Consider the following 20,289-nt stretch of genomic DNA (forward strand, 5'->3'; position numbering starts at 1 on the left):
ATTTCTCTTCTTTTCTCTCCTTCAACCTTCTCAGCTTATTTTAAGGATAAATACTTGAAATACAGAATGATAAGAAAACCAGAATTATCTTATCTTTTATATTTTATACAATTACATCTTTATCACAAAGCACTAATCCTTCAGCTCCTTACAGGCACTTTGCTAACGAAGTTCAGGCATTCCAGACTTGGTCACAGAAACATTTACAATGGTCAGTATGAGGTTTTAACCACAGGGCTGATCTCACAAATCAGCCATCAAACAAGAAGAGAGGAAGCTACCCAAAAAGCTTTATTTGTGAAAGACATTATGTGAAGTGGTGTCTGCAGTAACAAGAAAAACAGTCCAACTCATAAGCCTCCTCCACTCCCAGATGTCTCAAGAAAAGTTATAAATTAAAAAAGGAAATGTTGATGCTCCAAAGCAGCAAGACTCCATTTCCCCTGTTGGAACGCAGAGGCTCCAACAACTTATGAAAGGAGAAAAATCCCATGTCTTCTCCTCTGTTTTGTCATTTTCTTTTCACTGCAAAAATGAGTAGTTACTGAAGCACAACCTTTCAGTCTAGTCAAGTTCAATTGTGAGCCCATCCTCTGGCCTGGTTTGGAAGGCTAAAATGCAGTCAGAGAGACCAGGGAAAAGAAAAAGACTGGTAGAAGAAAACATAATAGCATATTCACTGGTTGAATATCTGACAGGCAAAGTTTGTATTTGATAAAATAGTTGAGTATTTCATCAGTAGTCAAATTACATGCCAAGTCAGTGTCTCAGCTTTAGTAAAAATAATTCCTCTGTTTTTAAACCTAAAAGAGAGAGAACAGATGTTCATTCTGTGTAATTACCCCAGTTACTAGCTCAGGCACTCAGCAGTAATACAGAGGCCAGCATCATTACCTAAATCCCCACAGAAGAACTTGTATTTGCAGCTTATTCTGAATAAATCTGCTTTTCTGACATGACTACCTAGTGTTTTGAAGGCACTTTGCCTCAGGTAAGATGAGATGGCTGAGGTGGAGCTCCTGGGTGCATCCTGACCTAACAACTTGTTCCAAACAGAAGTCCCAGACAACTGCCCCAGTCTATTGCAATTGACACTTTATGTAACCAGTTTCATACAGGCAGGCAGAAGTCACCACATTTCTCTCTAATTCCTCCACCTTCTCTAAAACAATTTTGAATTAATGATCTGTATGAGATATAAGTTCAGAAGGTCAAAAAATGACAGAGGATCAGACTTCTAGGAAAATCATACCCATATTTCCTAATTTAGCCTATACAGGGGGAATGCAGCATCTATACTAAAAGCCAGAAATAAAACTTTGGGTAACAGAGTAAAAAAATCCATCTGAATGCAAAGTAAATATAAATATAAATATAAATATAAATATAAATATAAATATAAATATAAATATAAATATAAATATAAATATAAATATAAATATAAATATAAATATAAATATATTATTAATAATTTTAATAAATCAATTAAAATTCCATGAATTTCCAGTATTATCACCTTTTCTGTTCATTTCTTATTCTACCCCTCACTTTCTGTACTGTAGCACTTACATACTGTGCAACATGGGAAGCAACATTTGAAGATTTAGGAGTATTTTAAAATTCTAATTTCCCTGTAATTTAGTTTTTAACAGTATATTACCAGCAACTCATTACCAGAACTTCTATTTTCAGATGGGGAACTCATATTAATTTAAACAAGAATCTTTAATCTTTGAATAAACACTGGAAAATGGAAAATAAAGTGCTGGCAATTGCTTGAATCACAGAAATTTTTTTTAAACAATTTTTTATAATTGCAAGTATCATAGGAAAGATAAGGTCAACCTCTAGTATATAAAGCATTAGCAAAAAAAAACAAAAACAAAAAAACAAAAACAAAAACACAAAAAAACCAAAAAAACAAAAACAAAACAAAAAAAAAAAAAAAAAAAAAAAAAGAAAAAAAAGGAAGCAACTTCCAATATGCAAGAAGCAGTCTTTGCTTTCAAGTCAAAAGGGAGCAGACAGGCTCTCTGGTTTTGGTAATGCATATCTGAAATATTAAAAGGCTGAAATACTTTCAGGAAATTTTGTATCACTTACAGGCAAAAATCACCACATACTACTACTTCACATTTCTGCTAAAAAGCCAGTAGATTTCTTTTGCGATTGGTACCTAAGAAAACTTTAATTTATTCAGCTCAAGATTCTGTTTGTATTTTAATACATCACTGACTGCAGCACAGACCCTCCCTGTAGTAACTGGAAGAGCTGTGAAATACTGCTAATACATATCCAGTACTGTGAAGACAGGGGGAAAAAAAACCCAAACCAATCTCCAAAATGAATTAATCTCACTGTTGATGTTCCTTTTCATGCTTGCCAGCAAAAACACATGAAAAAGGAATAACACCATTATAGCTTTCCTAAATCTGTTCAGTGCATCAGAATGCTGGACATAATAGGAACCTTGAAGATATTTTGGTGCTTAAAGCAGCTGTTCAGGAATGAATGTATGAGTATAGTGTGCCAAAATCCAGTTAAAGACTGCCTTTACTTTTCACCTTGCTAGGGTAACACTGTCATATAGCAAAACATCACAGAAGGAATTTTTAATAAAAAAATTATTAGTCACAAAATGAAACTGCAGCTTTTCTGTATTGAACAGGAATCTGGGTAATTTGCTTTTAATAAACTGCATTCGTTTCTAGGTTCAGAAACAGTTAAGTGACCCCTTACTTGAGGCTCTCCTGTGAGCTAGAGGATGACCTGTCTGACTGAGGGAGAGATGCTATACTGCCAGAATTCTTCAAGTAGGTCTGAAGGCTTCTTTGATAGGGCGGCTCCAGAGAATTGTACAGAGTCTCAGCTTCACTAGGAAAGTGATTTCTAAGACCCAGATAAGCTCTGCAAGAAAGAATAACCACATGTAAATACTCAGTATTTTCTTTAAAGGGTGGCGTCAGGAATTTTACACTTCCTGAACCATGAACCATGGATGGGAGTGAAAGGAACTGAGAATATGTGAAGCACACAATGATGCTCATCAAGTAATGAAAGAAACCAGCTACATTGACTGAATTAATCTTTTCAAAATAACTTAAATCTATTCTGTGAATGTTTCACATTCACTTACTAGTTGTGTAAGGAAGCAAAAGGAATTGTTTTCTGGCCTTTTCACTAGTCAAAAGTGCTGCAGTTGTTTAACGACTTAATGGGAGGAGAATGATTATGCAGCAACATCAACCTTTCCAACTCTTCTTTCAGTGGAATCATCAAATGCTGCACAACTGTACTGACTGACTCAGCTTTGAGAACATCTTTTGCAAAAGAAACTAGGTAGTAATTCAGGCCAGAAACATCAGTTTCCAAACAAGCTTGTGTCTTCCTCCTCAGCCATGGGCAGCAGCCCACCTTGGATTAGAACCTTCAATCACTCATTTAGCACATGCAACTTTTCAGATCCAAATTAATCAAAACTCACTTTCTTGCCTCCACTCTTGCTTCTGCATCAGCATCATGAATGCCCTTCTTGATTGTTTCAACCAGGACAGCTGCATGCCTGAAAGAAAGACAATCTTCATGCTATTTTGCTACTCCAAATTCTAAGCGGTAGCTTTACACTTCAATTAACATTTCACCAAGTAAAAAAACAGCTACAATGCTAGTTCATTCCAAAATACCAGTAAACAAACACTTAAGCACGTTGATGACATAACTGTACCTTCTGTAAAGGTTTAGGTCAGCTTACTCCTTCAATCTAAAAGGATTTTAATCCACTTTTCTGACATACATCCACCTATAACACTTGAAATGTTATTTAAAAACACCTTCTTCAAGATACCTGCCTTCCCAAAATGAAAAAACTACTTCCACTGATGTATTAATAGTAAGAAAAATTCAACTAAGTTTTCCTTCAGCTCTGAAAGCTTTTGACATTTGAGTTCTAAACCTGAATACAAGTTCAATGAAAAGCAAAGCAGAACACCAACTTGAGACGGTAAGTTTTAATTCAAGGTAAGTTTTGGGTGGGAGGTTTGTTATTTGAAGGTTGGGGGAGAGGTGGTGGGTTTCGTAGGTTTTTTTAGACACTTTGGCATTAATGAAGTGATTTCCCCATTACTCCCTTTCTCAGGAGCACCCTGGGGGACAGAAATGTGACTGTGGAGCTGGAGGAATTCTTCAGCGCCTTTTCTGGATGTCCTTTAGTTTCTTTGTTCTTACCCTGTGTTTACAGTGACCACCCTGCAGAACTGATGCACTGACTATTTTCCCATCTATCTGGAGAAGCCACAGCGTGCCCTTACTGTTCAGCCTAAGCCCACCTGCCCTCTTCCACAACCAACACACAAATGTCCTCCTTCCAAGAGAAAAGACAGACACTTACCTGTGTATGCATTGCTCACACGCAGGATAGGAGAGGCAGAGGGTAAGGAGAGGAGGCCACAGGAAGCCAAGGCTGGAACATACAGCTCTCCTTCCCCCTGGCACCTGAATGAGCTGCATGACCTGCTGCGCTAGAAAGGCTGTCTATGCCAGGAAGGCTGGCCAACACTGAACAACATAATCCAATTAAAGGATTCAACGACAATATTTCTGTCTTAAATTACATTAGCAGTTTATTTTAGGGAAAAAAGTATACTGGCCCATACCTTTCCAGTGAATGTGTTTGCCACTCTTGTAGTAACAGGTCTAAAAATTCAAAGGAACGCCTAAAAGCACAGAACAAAAGTCATAATTAAATACTCATTTCTCTAAACTGCTTGTGAATAAACACTAACTTTAGTCTTTCCCCCTGAGGGAAATAAATGAAATAAAAGTACATTTAATTGTCAAATAAGGGCATTGGTCAAAGTCAAAGTATTCTATATATTAAGCAAACATGCAGACTAACCAATCTTAAACTTCAAAACAGTACATGTAGTTCAATTAATGATGTGTTGTACAAGTCATGTTGTTATACATACCCTATGTTAACTGTATTAGTCCCAAAGTAACAGATATAAATTAAGTTGAAAAAACTGTACAGAGTACAAAATCCTAATATAGAAAAACAAATAATAAAGACACAACTTCTGTCCCAAACACTATTTCCATCCTTCCATCTGCCACTACTGAGCATGTACCATAAAGGGAAACACGTGACCATTAGCAGAGGGCTCTGCATATAGAAAGCACTGCAAAAGATCTTCTGGCACTGTATTAATGAAGTTATGTAACTGTATTCGTTATTAATTTGGGAATCTTGACAATTTAGCAAATTACAAAAGGCATACTTTTAAACTATGTCTGAAGCTAGATCCTGACGAAAAATCAAACTGACACAGATTAGGGAGGTGTAGATAATTTTCAAACATGCAGTGAACTTTACAGCCTGAAATGATCACTTTTTCTGGTTATTCAGCATTTTTGACCTGTTCTGGAGAGACAAATTTGGATTTTATTCTGTCTAAATCCTTTGGACACCAGCAAAGCATGGCAAGAAACCCTGAAAAGCTTTTCACTGGTACAACGAATCCAGAGTTTTGCTGTCTTTCCAAAAGAATGAAAGCAGTATGGAGACAGTGCCTTCACTGACACTCACTGGATTGTAAACTGCAGTTCCAAAGCCACCTACAGTCTAATGTTCCTCAGTAAAGCCACAGCATGTGGAGGCACTGAAGCCCTGTGAATTGTTTTGCAGTCAAACTGAAGTTGTGGCAGGTCAGTACAATCTGGGTTGAGGTAACGCTTTGGATGCAAAAGCAACTTAGACTCAAAGTAATTCAAATGCTCAAGTTGTTTCCTGCATACACACAGTGCCATCCCTTTCAGGACTAGTGTCACTCCAGAAACAGCATTAACTGCTTTTGTATGATTTGGTGCAGAAAATGACACTGTCAAAAAACAATTCCTTTTCTCAAGAGCCAATCCAAGTGTTCAAGGATCATGTTCTTGGAGAAAGCAACATGCTGGAGATGTAGCTGCGTTGTTGAACACGACAACACACAAATGCTCTGCGTCCTAAGGTAACTGCCACTGTCTCAAGGCTGAAATTACTTTTTGGAGTTTGCAGTTTACTGGGTAACAGTTTTGTTTGTTCAGCGTTTACGTCCATAAATCTTTTAATTGGTTAATTTTCACCATATGATAATTATATTTTAAAAAGCAACAGCTATAATAATTTTCATTTTTAATGTACTCACCTTCTAACTGCAACTGATTTTGAGGTACAGTTGCTTGTTATTAAAGGTATGAGTCGTGGCACATGAGTATGCTGACAAAAAAAAGACAAAGCAGTTAATGAGAAAAGCATTCCTGAACTCTGAATTTGTACTGTACTAATTAATACAAACACAATTGACAATGTAATAAAAAACTGCAATAACTTAAAATGCTTACCAAAACAAAATCATAGATGACTATTAAATGAAAGGCTGCTGTTAGCATGTCTATTGATTAAAGCTATTTTCTTCCAAAAGGTCAAGCAAAAACTACTTCCAGTGCCATTAACAATTACATCAAGACATGCAATACTTTGCTGTCAGAAGTAATATAAGAAGTTCAAATGTAGCTGTCTTCTCAAAGGAGCTGAAAGCTAATGCTATTTTAGTTTTGCCGCAGGAAAAAAAACAGTAGTAGACGTAGATGTCTCAAAAGTCAGGGTTATAGTGCAAAAAGTGAATCAATAAATATGAAAGTATGGGCATTCTTACAAGGATCAGTTTGGTTAGCCCCAAAATGACCAAATTTCCTTTAATGCAAAATATGACAATAAAGTAATAAAAGCATTGACATATTAGCAAGCTTATATATACAATCCATACAGAAACACCTGATGGGAAAAGAAAACTATTAAACTATGAATAAGATAAACTACATTAAATCCAAATGCATTACAGAATTCAGAGTTAAAGCTGCCTTACTTCAGCTTTTCTTAACTACTTGTAGACACAAAGTGTTACCATTTTAATTACAAGTAAGAGTAATGTAAGAGTAAGAGATGAAAAAAATCTATTTTCAGTTAATTTCTTTAGTCCTTTTGTGATTAAATACTTACAGTAAACAGTCCCCAATACAGTCTGAAACAGTAGGCTAATTTAAAAAAAATCTAAGATCTTAAAAAGTACAGTACTGAAGAATTCTTACTCTCTTATGTATCACAGCTGCAGGACATAAACACACAAATCACAAAAAAAGAGATAATCATCAGCTCTGCCAATTGACAGAGTACTGGAAATTTTAGAATTAGGAAGGAATTAATCAGAAATTCTGGAAGAGCCCAACAGTTACATTTGTTTGCCCTGATATAATTATAAACATAGTTTTAGGGGGTTGGTTTGTGTTTTGCACAGATGGCAAATTGAAAACAGGCATATATGACTTCCAGAAAGGGACAATGGGCAAATCAGAGGTAAAAATAAAGATTTTTACAGAAGGAGAAACCTGTACATCTTAAGTCTTTGGAGCTATCAATGCTGTAATTTCTAGTACGCGTTTTGCAAAGGAATCAAAGCCCCAGGCTGGCTTTCATTCAGTTTTTAAGACACCACATTTCATCTGCTACTCCTTTGAAGATGTAATGACGTGCTTCCTTGCAAACCACTTAGCAGATCAGTTGATAAACCTGAATCCCATCTCCTTCTGAAAAAGATTTCTGCCACCATGCCATCTCTCCATGATTCCTTTTTTTTATTGGCTTCCCTCCACCTTTTTTAATTGGCTTCACGTAGAAGGAGGAATTACACTGCAGTGTAAGAACTGCCTGGAGAAGAAATATGAAATCCAATAAAGGCACAAAGAGGAGATGAAGCTCTTCAAGATCACTGGTGTAATACAGCTTCCCTGTTTTTATGCAGACCCACTCTACAGCAATTACACAGTGAAGCACCAGAAACTGAACTGGCTGTTACTGGATGCTGGTGGGAGTTTTTGAGTAAAACAATGACTCCAAAATCTGCAGTAGCTTGGGTTCTAAATATTCAGTTGATCAAAGACTCCCTGACCAAAGCGGCATGGGGCTGCACTTCTTTCTGATATTTAATTCTGAAACCTGATTTTTCTGCCAAAATACCTCACATATGCCATTTATTGGTCAGATATTTGAACACTGTGGATAGGATTTTCTTGTTTTTATGCTTCAAATCCACTATCTTAAGTCACAGCTAAGAAGAACAGAAATTTAAACAAAATCAGGATGACTATAGCTGATGTGTAAGCTTGTCTTCAAATGAACAGAACCAATAAAGCAAATTTATTGTAACTGGTGAATGTTTATAGTTTCTTACATGCCTGAGCTTGTCATACACTACTGCAAATGGTACTTTATTTATCCTGTGTAGGGTGTATTCCTTCCCTCCCTCTCAAGTCTGTGCCATCTCACAGTGCAGTGTAAGGGTCTGGGAAAAAAATACCATGGGATTTTGTCTTAGCCCAAGTGCTGATGGTCATGCAAAGGTCATGCATGCAGAGGTCTCAGACCACATCCTCAGAGGCACAGACAGAGCAAGTTCACATTCCAAACCATGCTGAAGGTGCATACTGAACAAAAGGTGTAAGTGATGAAACCTCTTAGGTTTTCCAATAATTTACAAAATTAAAACCACCGATGAGATCACAGTAAATTGCAGTAAGTGCTTGGCATTAAGAACACCACAACTTCTAATGTAGAAACCAGGCAATCTCCCACTTCATGTGAAACACAAAAATATCAGTACAAGTTTCAAAGCTCTAAATATCTTGCCTGACACACCAGTCAGTAGGTGATGCTCAAAGAACATTCACTAGAAAATAGTTAGGATAGAGCACTCCTCTGTTCCATATGCTATAGCTTTAAGGACTCAGCTTAGAAAGCTCTTGAACTAAAAAATTCAAGTCTCTATTGGATTTTTCTTTCATGAACCTGTGCTTTCTGAACTGATCCAGGTATGTATAGTCTCTTCAACATTTTATAATTAACTCCATGGTTCCAAATCTTTTTTATGGGGAGTGCACATGTAGAAAGAAATACCTTTGTTCTGTTGTTTGCATTATTCAAATTCTCACTGGTTTCTTAGCTACTAGCTTAACTTGTCTTTTCCAAGAAGGCAGTTAAAAGATTATCTTCTGAAACGCACTTGATCTTTTTTAAATTAACACATTACAAAAATCACCCCAAAACCATGAAAAAAGACTTGCTTTCCATATTTATTCTCCCATCTTCAGTTATGACAATGTAACGATATATAGTATTTGTCCACCCATGAGAAACATTACTCCTCCACTAAAGAATGACTTAAAAACCTGTATTTCAGTATAGTAGTTAACTCTGCCAAGAGCCACTACCTGAAAATTCCTAGCAGGCGAAGTGAGAGAGGAACACCTACCCGAATAATGAACCTGATGGCTGCGCACCCAGAGGTTGCCATCACTTTGGCGCTGTTGGGAACCAGGTTAAAAAGAGTAGGCACAATTGCTTCGGCGCCATGGTCAAACTTGTTTCCCAGAACAGTTGAAAGGTGGCTGTTTACGGAAAACATAAATTAATTTCTTAGTCTTAAAATAACAAAGTTTATCGTGGATTTTAAAGATTCATCTTTCCAAACAACAGAATTTCTCAATTTCATGATTTCTGGGCACACTAAGAAGCCAAACATAAGTAACTGTATTTCATTATGAAAAACAAATACTACAATTGGAAAGCCTTACTATTCACATCCACATAAAATATCATTGCATTTCTGCTTTTTAACACATGTTGGGATATATAAATATAAAATTTTAAATAAATTATTGAGGGGCTTTTTTTCCTTTTGAAGGCAGACAAAGCTACTAAACTCACCACAATCAGTCAACCAAAAAATTTGACTCCCTGGTCTGTTAAAGGTTACGTTTTCAGTTTCAACAAATACAAAAACACATGCCACGCACAGTAATCTAACTGTCCCGTGGTGAAAACAAATGCTTCTTTCATGCAGAAAGACTACATAAAAAGAACTTGCAGCTAGCAGCAAATGATACATCAAATATATCAAAGTTTTAGTGATCAAGGAAAATTCCAGGTTGTTAGGCCTGGATGAAAACATTTGCAGAGTACTTTTACACTGCTCGTGTTAGGAAAGGTTACTCTGATTTTCTCCAAGTCTCAATTTCGTTGGAAAGGACAGTTGTATGCTTCAACATTTCCCCTCGGGCTGTTCAAACAGGAGACCAGTATAGCAAGGGTGAACTCTGTGGTGCTCCTATTTCAGATGGCCACTGAAAATCAGTGGTTACACTAATGTCTTTCCACAGAATAAGAAAATCATGGAAAACATGGAAATGGGAATGACTACTCTAGTTTTCCCCTTTGCCCTTAAATTTTAAGGAGTCCACAACATGCTAATGGTGAAGATTTCATTTCAGTTTAGCCACGGCTTCTAAAATTACCACGGTCATGTGTCTCTTGCCCAGAGAGACAACCCTGAAGTCTTCAAGGCTAGGCTGGATGGGGCTTTGAGCAACCTGGTCCTGTGCAAGGTGTCCCTGCACTGCCAGGGGGTTGGAACCAAACAACCTTTAAGATCCCTTCCAACACAAACCCATTCCATGGTTCCACAAGACGACCAAAATGCTCTGTGTTCAAACCACTACAGCACTATTCATGTTGTCTCTACAAGCAGTCCCAGTGAAGTGCTGTGGCTATCACCCAAGCAATAAGTGATCCTAAGGGAAGTCCCCAATATTATTCACAGCAGTTTGAATTAACCTGCACTAATGATGACTTTGCAATGATGGTAACTGGTTAGTCACATACAGTCTGTTACAGGATTATCAACTATGTGTATCCCCTAAGTGAAAAAATTCCTTTAAGCATTTCTTTTCCTCTGTGGCTTCTGATCCTGACTTGACTCTTTATCAGTCACAGTGTACAGCAGTCCAACAAGATAATCTCTCCTGGAACAGCGATAAAGCACCTCTAAGCCAACGGCATGCTAACATGTAGCAAGGCACACAAAGGCACGCGAACTGTACTTACGCTACAGTAATGCAGGCTTCTCGAACCACCTGGGATCTGAGATCCTTGGCTGACAGCTTGAAAGCACCATCCAACAGCCGTAAATGCTGGAAAAACCCATCGTACTGTGCAGCTCCAGCAACAAGCAAGGACCGAACCTTCTTCAGCTGAAAGAGTTAACGCATTCCAGTTAGGAAACTGACAACACGCATTTCAAAATTTAAAAAAAAAAAAAGGAACAGCTTTACTATGCAAAAATAAATGCAGTCTTCAAAGCAAAATTTTCAAAATATATGGCAGACATTTAAAAAAACTGTAAAAAAATATATTAAGATCTAGAGCTAAAAAAACCCCTCAGAATCCAGAATACAAATACACGAACACTTCTGTTCACATACCTGTTTATAAACATTAAGATGCCATAAACCTAATCAAAAACATAAATGCTACATACACATTTTTACCCTGTAAGTGGGACTCTTCATAGATGCACACAAGAGGTACTAATGCTAGCAGTTAACCTGTAGAATATGTAATTTTGCATAAATGCCAAACTTAAACATATATAACGGCTTTTACTAAAGCTTCATCTTAAATGTCAGCAAATATGCATTTTAGGCTTTAAAAAACACTCAAACTTACTTGGTATACAGAAATTCAAGGTGTAAACACTAAAATGAAAATTTCTTTCACTACCTGGAGTGTAATGACTTTAGGAAAAAACATTTGAAGTATCTGGCTGTCTGTGCTTTATGAAATACACCCACCCAAGCCTGAAACCAGATAAAAAGCTTACCGCATTAGTTCGCTGATCCCAATCATGTTTGTCATCTGAGAGAATTTCCCTGATTTTGTTCAACGTTTCTTCAAGTTCTCGACTAGAATAGATCTGAAGTATTAAAAAAAAAATTTTTTAAAAATAAAAGGAACTTCATATTGTTAATATCCCAGGTAATGTGATGAAGAAAAATAGCTTGATAAGAGTGAAAATACAATTCTAATCCAACAAATCTTACCCCTGAAGTTCCAGAGATCTGTGTAAGAGTTACAAAGGGGAATTCTAAGACCAATCTAGAAGGCTATCACTCAGTAACAAATATTCATTAAAAATGGCTGAGAAGCAACATTTTCCTTTCCTTTTAACTCATCACAAGGATTTTACCCTTCACCTTTGTGATGAGCTAATCATACCTACAATTTCATTAACTCCAGTTAATAAATAATTCAATAGGACCAGAGGTTTTAGACAATATACTGCCATACTATTGAAACTCAGCTTCATTTTCATGCTCACTTTTATAATGAAACTCAACCAACATTTTAACTCATTGCAACTCTTTTGGAGCTGGGACTCTCTGAGGAACAAACTGGGCTGTGAGAACACTAAAATTAAAATTTGTCTGAAAAATTAAATTAAAAGGTTTCCATAGCTTCTCATGTATTGCTGCTTTAAGACTATCATTTATTAACTTAGACAGCCAGTAAATAAATATAAGGAGCCACCACTAGTCAGAATTCTCACTATACAGTAAGACCACCATTACTGAAGCCTGATCAATCTTAACATGCAACAGTCACTATTTGTTTATAAATGAAGTAACGTCTTTACTGAACTGTGCATGTATAAGAACGCATTTTTAAAGAAGAAAGGAAAAAAACCTACTCATGGAAAAATATTATTGTCAAATTCACATATTTCCCTTCTATTTTCCTCAGTGTAAATCAGAGGATGCTTCTTCCTGCTTCCATTGCATACACAAAATATAGCTTTTTTCCCTCCAGCCTGAGAACAAGTTTAAGAGACTACGAAGCAAAATAAGCAGAAACTTAACCTGCCCAAGGTTTGGTGGTGGTTTTTTTTTTGTGGGTTTTTTTTTTGTGGTTTTTTTTGTGGTTTGTTGTTGTTGTTTTTTCCTTTTTTTTTGGTGGTTTTTGGTTTTGGTTTTTTTTTTTCAAAAAAAGTATTTTCAGCTAAACATTTCCAGTTTTTTGGATCAGAAGGTTTTTTTACATAATCACATTGGGCAAAATGGCCCATACACAAGCACTTGGTGCCACCTGAGACATCCTCAAGACACAGGGCTGGCAGATACGGGTCAGGACTTCAAGGAAACTCATCGCTTTCTACAGTGAGAGCTGGACACCAGCATGATAACTTATGCAGCACCTAAATAGCAGGGCCTGACGCTCCCTCATTATTTAAATACAAGACAGAACTTTTATGTGCAAGAACACACAGAGGAAACATGGGCCAGTGGTTAGGACACCTTGCTTTGCATGAATTGCTTAAGAACTCTGTCTCTTGAACACACAGATGCATACTACATGTTCTAGCATGTATGTATGCATCTTTGATCTTACTGTCAAAATGCCTTTCTTCTGTTCTGCAGTTAAAATGAATTATTACTTTCTTGAAAATATCTTAATTTCCCAGGCATCTTCAAACTGCTGTTAGGGTTATTTCCAATACAATCTAGTTTTCCAGTTTCCTGAGCATATCAAATTAATTTAACTTACAGAAGATATGGAACTTTAAATCTGTTGACATCTACTCTTTTTCCAACACTTTAATAGAACATGGCTATGGAGGTGTGCATATTTCATGTTGGAATATGGAGGAGGTGAAAGATATCAGAGTTCTAAACACCTTCATATTAGGTTTCCAGAATACACAGGGTAGGAACCTTTTTCAGAAACAGATAAATTAGTACACCCTGACCAGCCTCACTAGTGGAAAACGATTTCTGAATATACTTTACAAACAAAACTGAGATTTTTCTTACCATGTAAGCTCTGCGAGCTCTTCCAGGATACACTGTGGAAGCAGCTTTGCTGTTCTATACAGGAGACAAGACTGCATCCACAAAAACCAGAAAGCTATTCCTCATGATTACTGCTTCCTTCACTGGAAGTCACTAAGCATCTGATAGATAACTAATTGAAAATGAACAAATGACTTAATGAAAAAAATTGGGTCCAAGTGTAACAGACTTTGTACTCCACTGCCCAGAAAAGTCGAACGCAAGTTCTGTATCACCGTTTCATATATATGTGTATTCTGGTAGCCTATTAATAGTTGTTACACAACCCTAGTTTATTATAACACTAATTCTGTACGTACCATACTCTCAAAAAAAAGAAGTATTACGTGGGTCTCAGTAAGCTTTTTTATCAAAATTCATTTCCATTATGAAAGACAATTTTTATTTTTCTTTGGAAGTGTGAGGAACTAGTCACTGATTAGCTCTAGATGCAGATTCAGGAACACATGATTCAACTTCCTCAGGATCTCCCTTTACCATAACCCACCCTGACTTGTCTCCTGCTCAGTTCAGAGCTTTAATATACAAAAAGCTCATCCTACAAGAGGAGAGGCAAAAATTTCTCAGGCAACTCAGCACTTCTCTGTGAACTTACCATAAAGAAGTGAAATGCAACAAGAAGGGAACAGGATAATGTCTTTTGGTGGCACCTAACTGAGGACTGCTCAATGCACACTCAATTCTCAGTCTGAAGTCCTGGTCAAGGTACAAAAAGCTTTTGCAAGCTGTTTCATTAAGCAAATCCTGAAAATAGGACTTTTTTGTTGTCAGCCTCTGTGTCATGGAGAGACCATGTTGCACAGTATAATTACCGCTGCAAGACTAAAACATGCTGGGCACCAGACAAACAGAGAAACCACGTGTTCAGTGGGTTGATGTCCACCCTTTAGCATTTCCAGGCAAAAATTAAATTTTTTCTTTAAGTACCTGGCATAACTAGAACTGGACTGAGGAATATTCAAATTTGCATTGCAGTATAGAACTTAATAAATGGCATAATTTTATTTTGTCATTAAAAGAAAACCATAATTCCCCTGAAAAATCCTGTATTCTCAAGGTTGTACACACCTACTTTAATTTCACAGGAATAAAAGGCAATATTTTAATAATTTCTTTTCTCCCTCCCCTCAATTAATTACACTTTTAGCAGGCCAAGATGAAATTATGTGTTCAGCCAATGACATAATGCATTTTTTGCTCACAAGTTCCCACATCAGACTTTATAAGAAGAACTGAACTTGTTTTCAAACATATTTTAGCTGTTAATAGGAGTCACTCCTAATAACCCAAACACTGAATTTTCTTCTGTTTCAGCAAAGGCTTGAGATGTAAAAACAGTAGGAAGGCACAGTCCTGTAGTGTGCACTACAGTACTTCTCGGCACACAGATCCATCAGACTACATCTAAAAATCACCCATCTTCTCCATGAACTGCTGCTATCCATTAGAGGGCAACATACACACACTTCATTAAAAGCAACTGCAACATGAAAGACAGAAAAATTAAAAGCTCAAACACAAGTAAGAATAATAATTGTGCAGATGGTAAGTATTTTCAGTATGGGGATTAAAAACTGGATACAAGTAAACAACATGAAATTCCTAAAAAAAAAAAAAGATGAGCAGTCATATGAACAGCTTACTGCAAAGATCTATCACTGGAGACTTAAAACATACCCACACTACAAGTAACCTCCATTTATTTGATTAATTCAGATGCATTTAATCTTGATCCAGAATTGAATCTGGTTTTCCTTATAGTTTCCTTTCTTACTTTCATTGAAGCCATTACTCAAACCCATAAATGTAATGAAAGCAGAATAGACACAGGAATGGGCCCAGTAACGTCCAAACAACTCTCTCTCCTCATGCTGTCTTTGCTTTTAGGATAATTTGGTAAACTACAGGTCATAAACATTCCTTCTTCACAAGGCTAACAGAGAAATTTTCCACTTCCTTAGTAATTAACATGGTCAGAAAGCATGAAATCTGCCTTTTTTTTTCTTTTTCTTTTTTTTTTTTCTGAAAGATCAGAGATGGTCCACAACCAGAAGCATGAAGTTGGACAGAAAGTCATTATTCCTAAGGACACTAAATTTTGTTTTTCTTGCATGCTCATCCATGGAACAAATAGGTAATTTTGGAGTCAGTTACACACTTCTCTCCTGCCTCCTCACCTCAACTTGAGGGAGACGAGTAAAGACAAATATCTTTCTCCTCTATCTCTTGCAGTTTAGAGAATGAATTAGTTTAGGAATGGCTTCCTAGGCCATTCAGCAGTCCGACAGAAACAACACACATTGGTCCATGTCATGTGGTCACCCCGTTTTTGCTCCTGCAGTGTTACCAATCAGCCTGACTAATTAGACAACTCTGCTTGGGACAGCTAACACTAAGGCACTGAACTACAAGGATCACATTCTGTTCTGTGGAATATGGCTCTGTTCAACATAACGGGGATGAACAACATGAAGAGCTTCATGTTTTCACCCTCCAAAGAATTCTTAACACAGTCAGAAGAGGCAAAGATACACAAAGCTCATATAGAGTTAGACAAAGACTTCCTTGATGTGACAGGGATCATGTAGATTGAGTGCTCCCTCATGAAAGCAAACAGTATTGCTGCCTGCAAAAGCAGATCTAACAAATAACTATGCTTGGGAAATAAAAATAGAACAAAAGTACATATCAAGAAAAGGGAGTCTTACAAGATCCTTCTGTCATTTGGGGACTATAGCTTACTGAGTTTTTGGTTGTGTTCCACACCTCAGCTGCTCAAGGAAAACTTGTTCAAAATAGCCCTTATAAGCTACACACATATTAAATTACTCAGCTATGTGAAAGTATCAAATACATGCAATTCCCACACTAGAAGAATAGAAATTAAAATCTGATCTTTTAATTAAGAACTCAGAATCCAACAAGTTTGTTAATATGAAAATAAGGCACTAGATTTAATTTTTTTAAGTATCACTAGAATAAGGACATAAAGACATGTCATGTATACCAGACATATCATTACAATTCAGGCAAATTTGAAAATACAATTCTTGCTTTTTAAATTATTTGCCTGTATTATTATTACTTGATTATGGCTTGAAATTGCAGCTCTAAGCTTTCCGAGTGTTACATTAATCTTTTTCTTATTAAAACATCCAATTCTTTTCACTAGCTTCCTGAAAAAGTTTGAGAAAAGCAATATGGCATTTTAGCCAAAACACTATGTGGTAATAATTAGTAGGACAGTAAAGAAAAGGTGGCACTTTTTTTGGTAACTACTGAAAAAATACAAAGAGCTTTCCATGGAGACCTGAAGGTCAGAAAGAGGGATACATAATGATGCTTGCAGAGAACACTGTAAAATTACATCAATTTTGAAAGCATGTTAACACATTATTGCAAATAACGTATTTCTGAAGATAAACATGAATATACACAGCATCTTACCTGTACAGTAGGAACATCTGTAAAGGCCTTAATAAAATCATCCTCATCCACAGCTCCAGCTCCTCCTTCTTTAGAGGAACCTAAATAAACATAAAGACTGGTTAACAGGATGTAACATACAAGCATCTTTCACCATACCTAACTTAAAACATTTAATATAACTTACAAAAATGCTGCATTTTTGTGTAGAATTGTGCATCATGTGTAGAATCAGAAGACCTTGAACTCTGACTTCACCACAAGAAAAAAATGACATTTTTTTTATCCAAAATGAACAATTCCAAGTGATTTCCAACTTGATAAATTTAACGGTGTCATAATTTCTATTTTTGTGTCTAATTGGAAATATATTTAATCTAGCAATCCTCTAGCAGCTATTTACATTCAATTCTGAAACCTGCACCCTGACAATAAAAATGTTCTACAATAAAGCTCTGAATTTCAAGTTGTTTACCAGAGCAAGAGCTATTAATCACTAAATGGAATTCCTCAGGATGAATTTTCATCTTAACATATGTGCCCCTTAAGTAATCAGCTCTGAAAGTCTGGGAGTTCATTTTTTGTCTTCTCCAGTATGCTCACACAAAGTTAAGAAGTGTGAGGTACATTTCTTAGTCCTAAGGTTACAAGAACTTCAACAACAGAAGAAAAGACACGGTGAGGAGAATTTGTATTGGAGCAAAACCTGAACTTTGGTGACCTTGTTTTCAGACCACTCACATTGGAATTATTCTCACATGACAGCCAAAGATGCTCAGCAGAAGGACCACTGGTATATGTTACAAATTTCATTAAATCTTGGGTAGAAGCTAAGACAACTCTAAGCAAGAAAACTATGTGAAATCAATCTGGATTTTGCTTTCCTGCAAAAAGTCAGGTTATCAAGAAGACCCCCTTTTTTAAAGAAATGAGCTCAAGTTGGCTATCAAATCAAAGAAAAAGGTCATCAAGTCCAGGCTATGCTACAAGTCTAGAACTCCAAGGTGAAGCTAGGCAGAATCCTTAAGGTTCTTCAATAATTGCATCAGGAAGGGAATATGCCAAAACATATTTATTAACCACATGGAGAGAATCAGTTCAGTTGAACTTTTCCTTATTGAAAGGAAAAACAATCTGTGATAGCAAATGAGTACTCAGGAACAAGTGCCTCTTCCAGAGTGAGGCCAACAGGATAGATGGCAGAACGTCCTCCCTAACTGGCAGAATGCAACTGAAATGGAGGCATCACACAGAGAAGACACGATTTTCACTATACTATAGAACAAATAAAAAACATAAAGAAAAAGCTTTTAAGAGGCTGAGTGGTCAACCAGAACAAAAAGCTAAGAATTCTGGATGAATCAAATTTTTGGTGCCTGCACTCTAGGAATGATGGTTTACAGTTCCTGATCTCTTAATTATGGTGAAGGAAATTATATCTGCTGTGTTTGTATGCATGTGCAGTTTAGAAGCATGAGGGTGCACTCAGACCACAAATTTGGTGGCAAACTTACTAGGTCTCAACACTGCTATGCAGAACAAGAGCTCTCATACACCTTTGTGGCTCATTAGTGTAAAACCACAGAATCTAGACACAGTACCTGTAGTATGATACAGGAACATCTAATAGATTTTGAGTGCCTTAGCTCAAGGATGCTGTAAAGAGATGCTGTACACAACACATTCCAACATGTGTATCTCCAACACCATCTGTCACAATTGCCAGTGGCAGCCAGAAGACAAAGAAGAAATTATAACCACCTATTTCTTCTCCTTCCAGAGAGTGGAGGGAACAAACCCTTCCATGAAGTTCATGAGTATTTGGCCAGCTAAAAAAAGTGAAAAGGGAAAAATCCATTTACACCCAGAACACACCCTTCTGCCACACACACTTGTACAGCTCTTCAAAGGGAGAATACCCTTGTCAGAGGAGAATTTGTGGAGAGAAACCTTGTAGAAGTAATTTGGCCCAGCAGCACTATGTTAAAGTAGGCGGTACAAACAGCTACTTAGATGCTCAGATCATAACCTCATTTGTTTGTCCACAAATACTCTGACATTTAAGAAAGTCTCATTGAAACAAAACAATCAGAGTCAACATACAATACCTACTCTGGAAAAGTAAATAGGAAAGTACAGTTATAAAAGTTCTGTATTATTATTCAGTTACATAAATACACAATCACCTATGTTAACACAGGGGAAAAAAGTATTTTGCATTCCCATCCCTTATCATTTTTTTTCCCTAGGGAATAAACTACAGAAACATTACAAATTGACACATATAGGCCATGAGCACAAAAATATAGAAAAATGTTTGGATTTCAAGTATTTCTAGTTCACTGCTGTACACCATAAAGAAAAAGATTAAAAGGAGATGAAGTTTCCTTTACTAAATAAGTAGTTGCTGTCACCTTCAGTCTGCCCTAAAGTTTCACTTTTAAAATTAGGAAGTAAACACGATTTACATGAAAGATATTTCTAGCTAAACATCATCTAGTAATGCATCCTGAGCAGTAAGGGAAAATGCTTTATCCAAGGAATAACAATTTTTTTATCTCAAAAAAAGATAAGAGTAGGGACAGTTTAAAATCCATTTCACATATTCTAGACACAGAGAACTATCCATCTTCCTGAGTTTCAACAACTAGTTCAGATCTACAAACCAATTTTCTTTTAAATTAATACTCTCCAAAAGTTGTTTTATTGTCTTGTGGACTGGTAAAAAAAAATGTATTATGTGGTTCAAAGTTATCTGTAAACCATATTTCACTTCTATTTGACTGATCGTTTTCCTCAACTGCACGATCACATATGCATACCAGAACAAAGCATTAAGTAACTTCTCTTCATATTGTATAAAAGTCAGAAGTCCACACTGTCTGAGGAGGAAAAATACTGTTTGATTTTCCCCTTCCCTTTCCAATCTCTCTGTAAGTATTTTTACCAAGTCACTATTTCTGTAGAGACAATCAAAAATGACAGAACTCCACCCGCTGTTTCTCAGTTCAGGAGAAAGTATTTTACTGTGCTAACAGGATACCTAAGTCATACACAAGCAGATGCCTTCAAAGGATCTCTCATGCT

The 20,289-nt window shown here is 36.5% G+C and overlaps 1 protein-coding gene across 19 annotated transcripts in view; it reads right to left on the reverse strand.

Moving 5' to 3' along the window:
- Window positions 1–20,289, reverse strand: part of CLASP2 (cytoplasmic linker associated protein 2) — a 145,345-nt gene that overhangs the window by 55,457 nt on the left and 69,599 nt on the right. For all 19 annotated transcript variants that reach the window (XM_063405975.1, XM_063405964.1, XM_063406036.1 and 16 more), the window contains 8 exons: window positions 17,224–17,303; window positions 11,751–11,843; window positions 10,976–11,121; window positions 9,345–9,480; window positions 6,186–6,256; window positions 4,653–4,712; window positions 3,485–3,562; window positions 2,740–2,907 (listed from right to left, as the gene is read on the reverse strand). In XM_063405975.1, the coding sequence (XP_063262045.1) occupies window positions 2,740–2,907; window positions 3,485–3,562; window positions 4,653–4,712; window positions 6,186–6,256; window positions 9,345–9,480; window positions 10,976–11,121; window positions 11,751–11,843; window positions 17,224–17,303 (832 nt within the window). The remainder of the gene's footprint in view (window positions 1–2,739; window positions 2,908–3,484; window positions 3,563–4,652; window positions 4,713–6,185; window positions 6,257–9,344; window positions 9,481–10,975; window positions 11,122–11,750; window positions 11,844–17,223; window positions 17,304–20,289) is intronic.

This window comes from Prinia subflava, chromosome 1 (assembly GCF_021018805.1).
Source record: "Prinia subflava isolate CZ2003 ecotype Zambia chromosome 1, Cam_Psub_1.2, whole genome shotgun sequence".
Classification (NCBI taxonomy): Eukaryota; Metazoa; Chordata; class Aves; order Passeriformes; family Cisticolidae; genus Prinia; species Prinia subflava.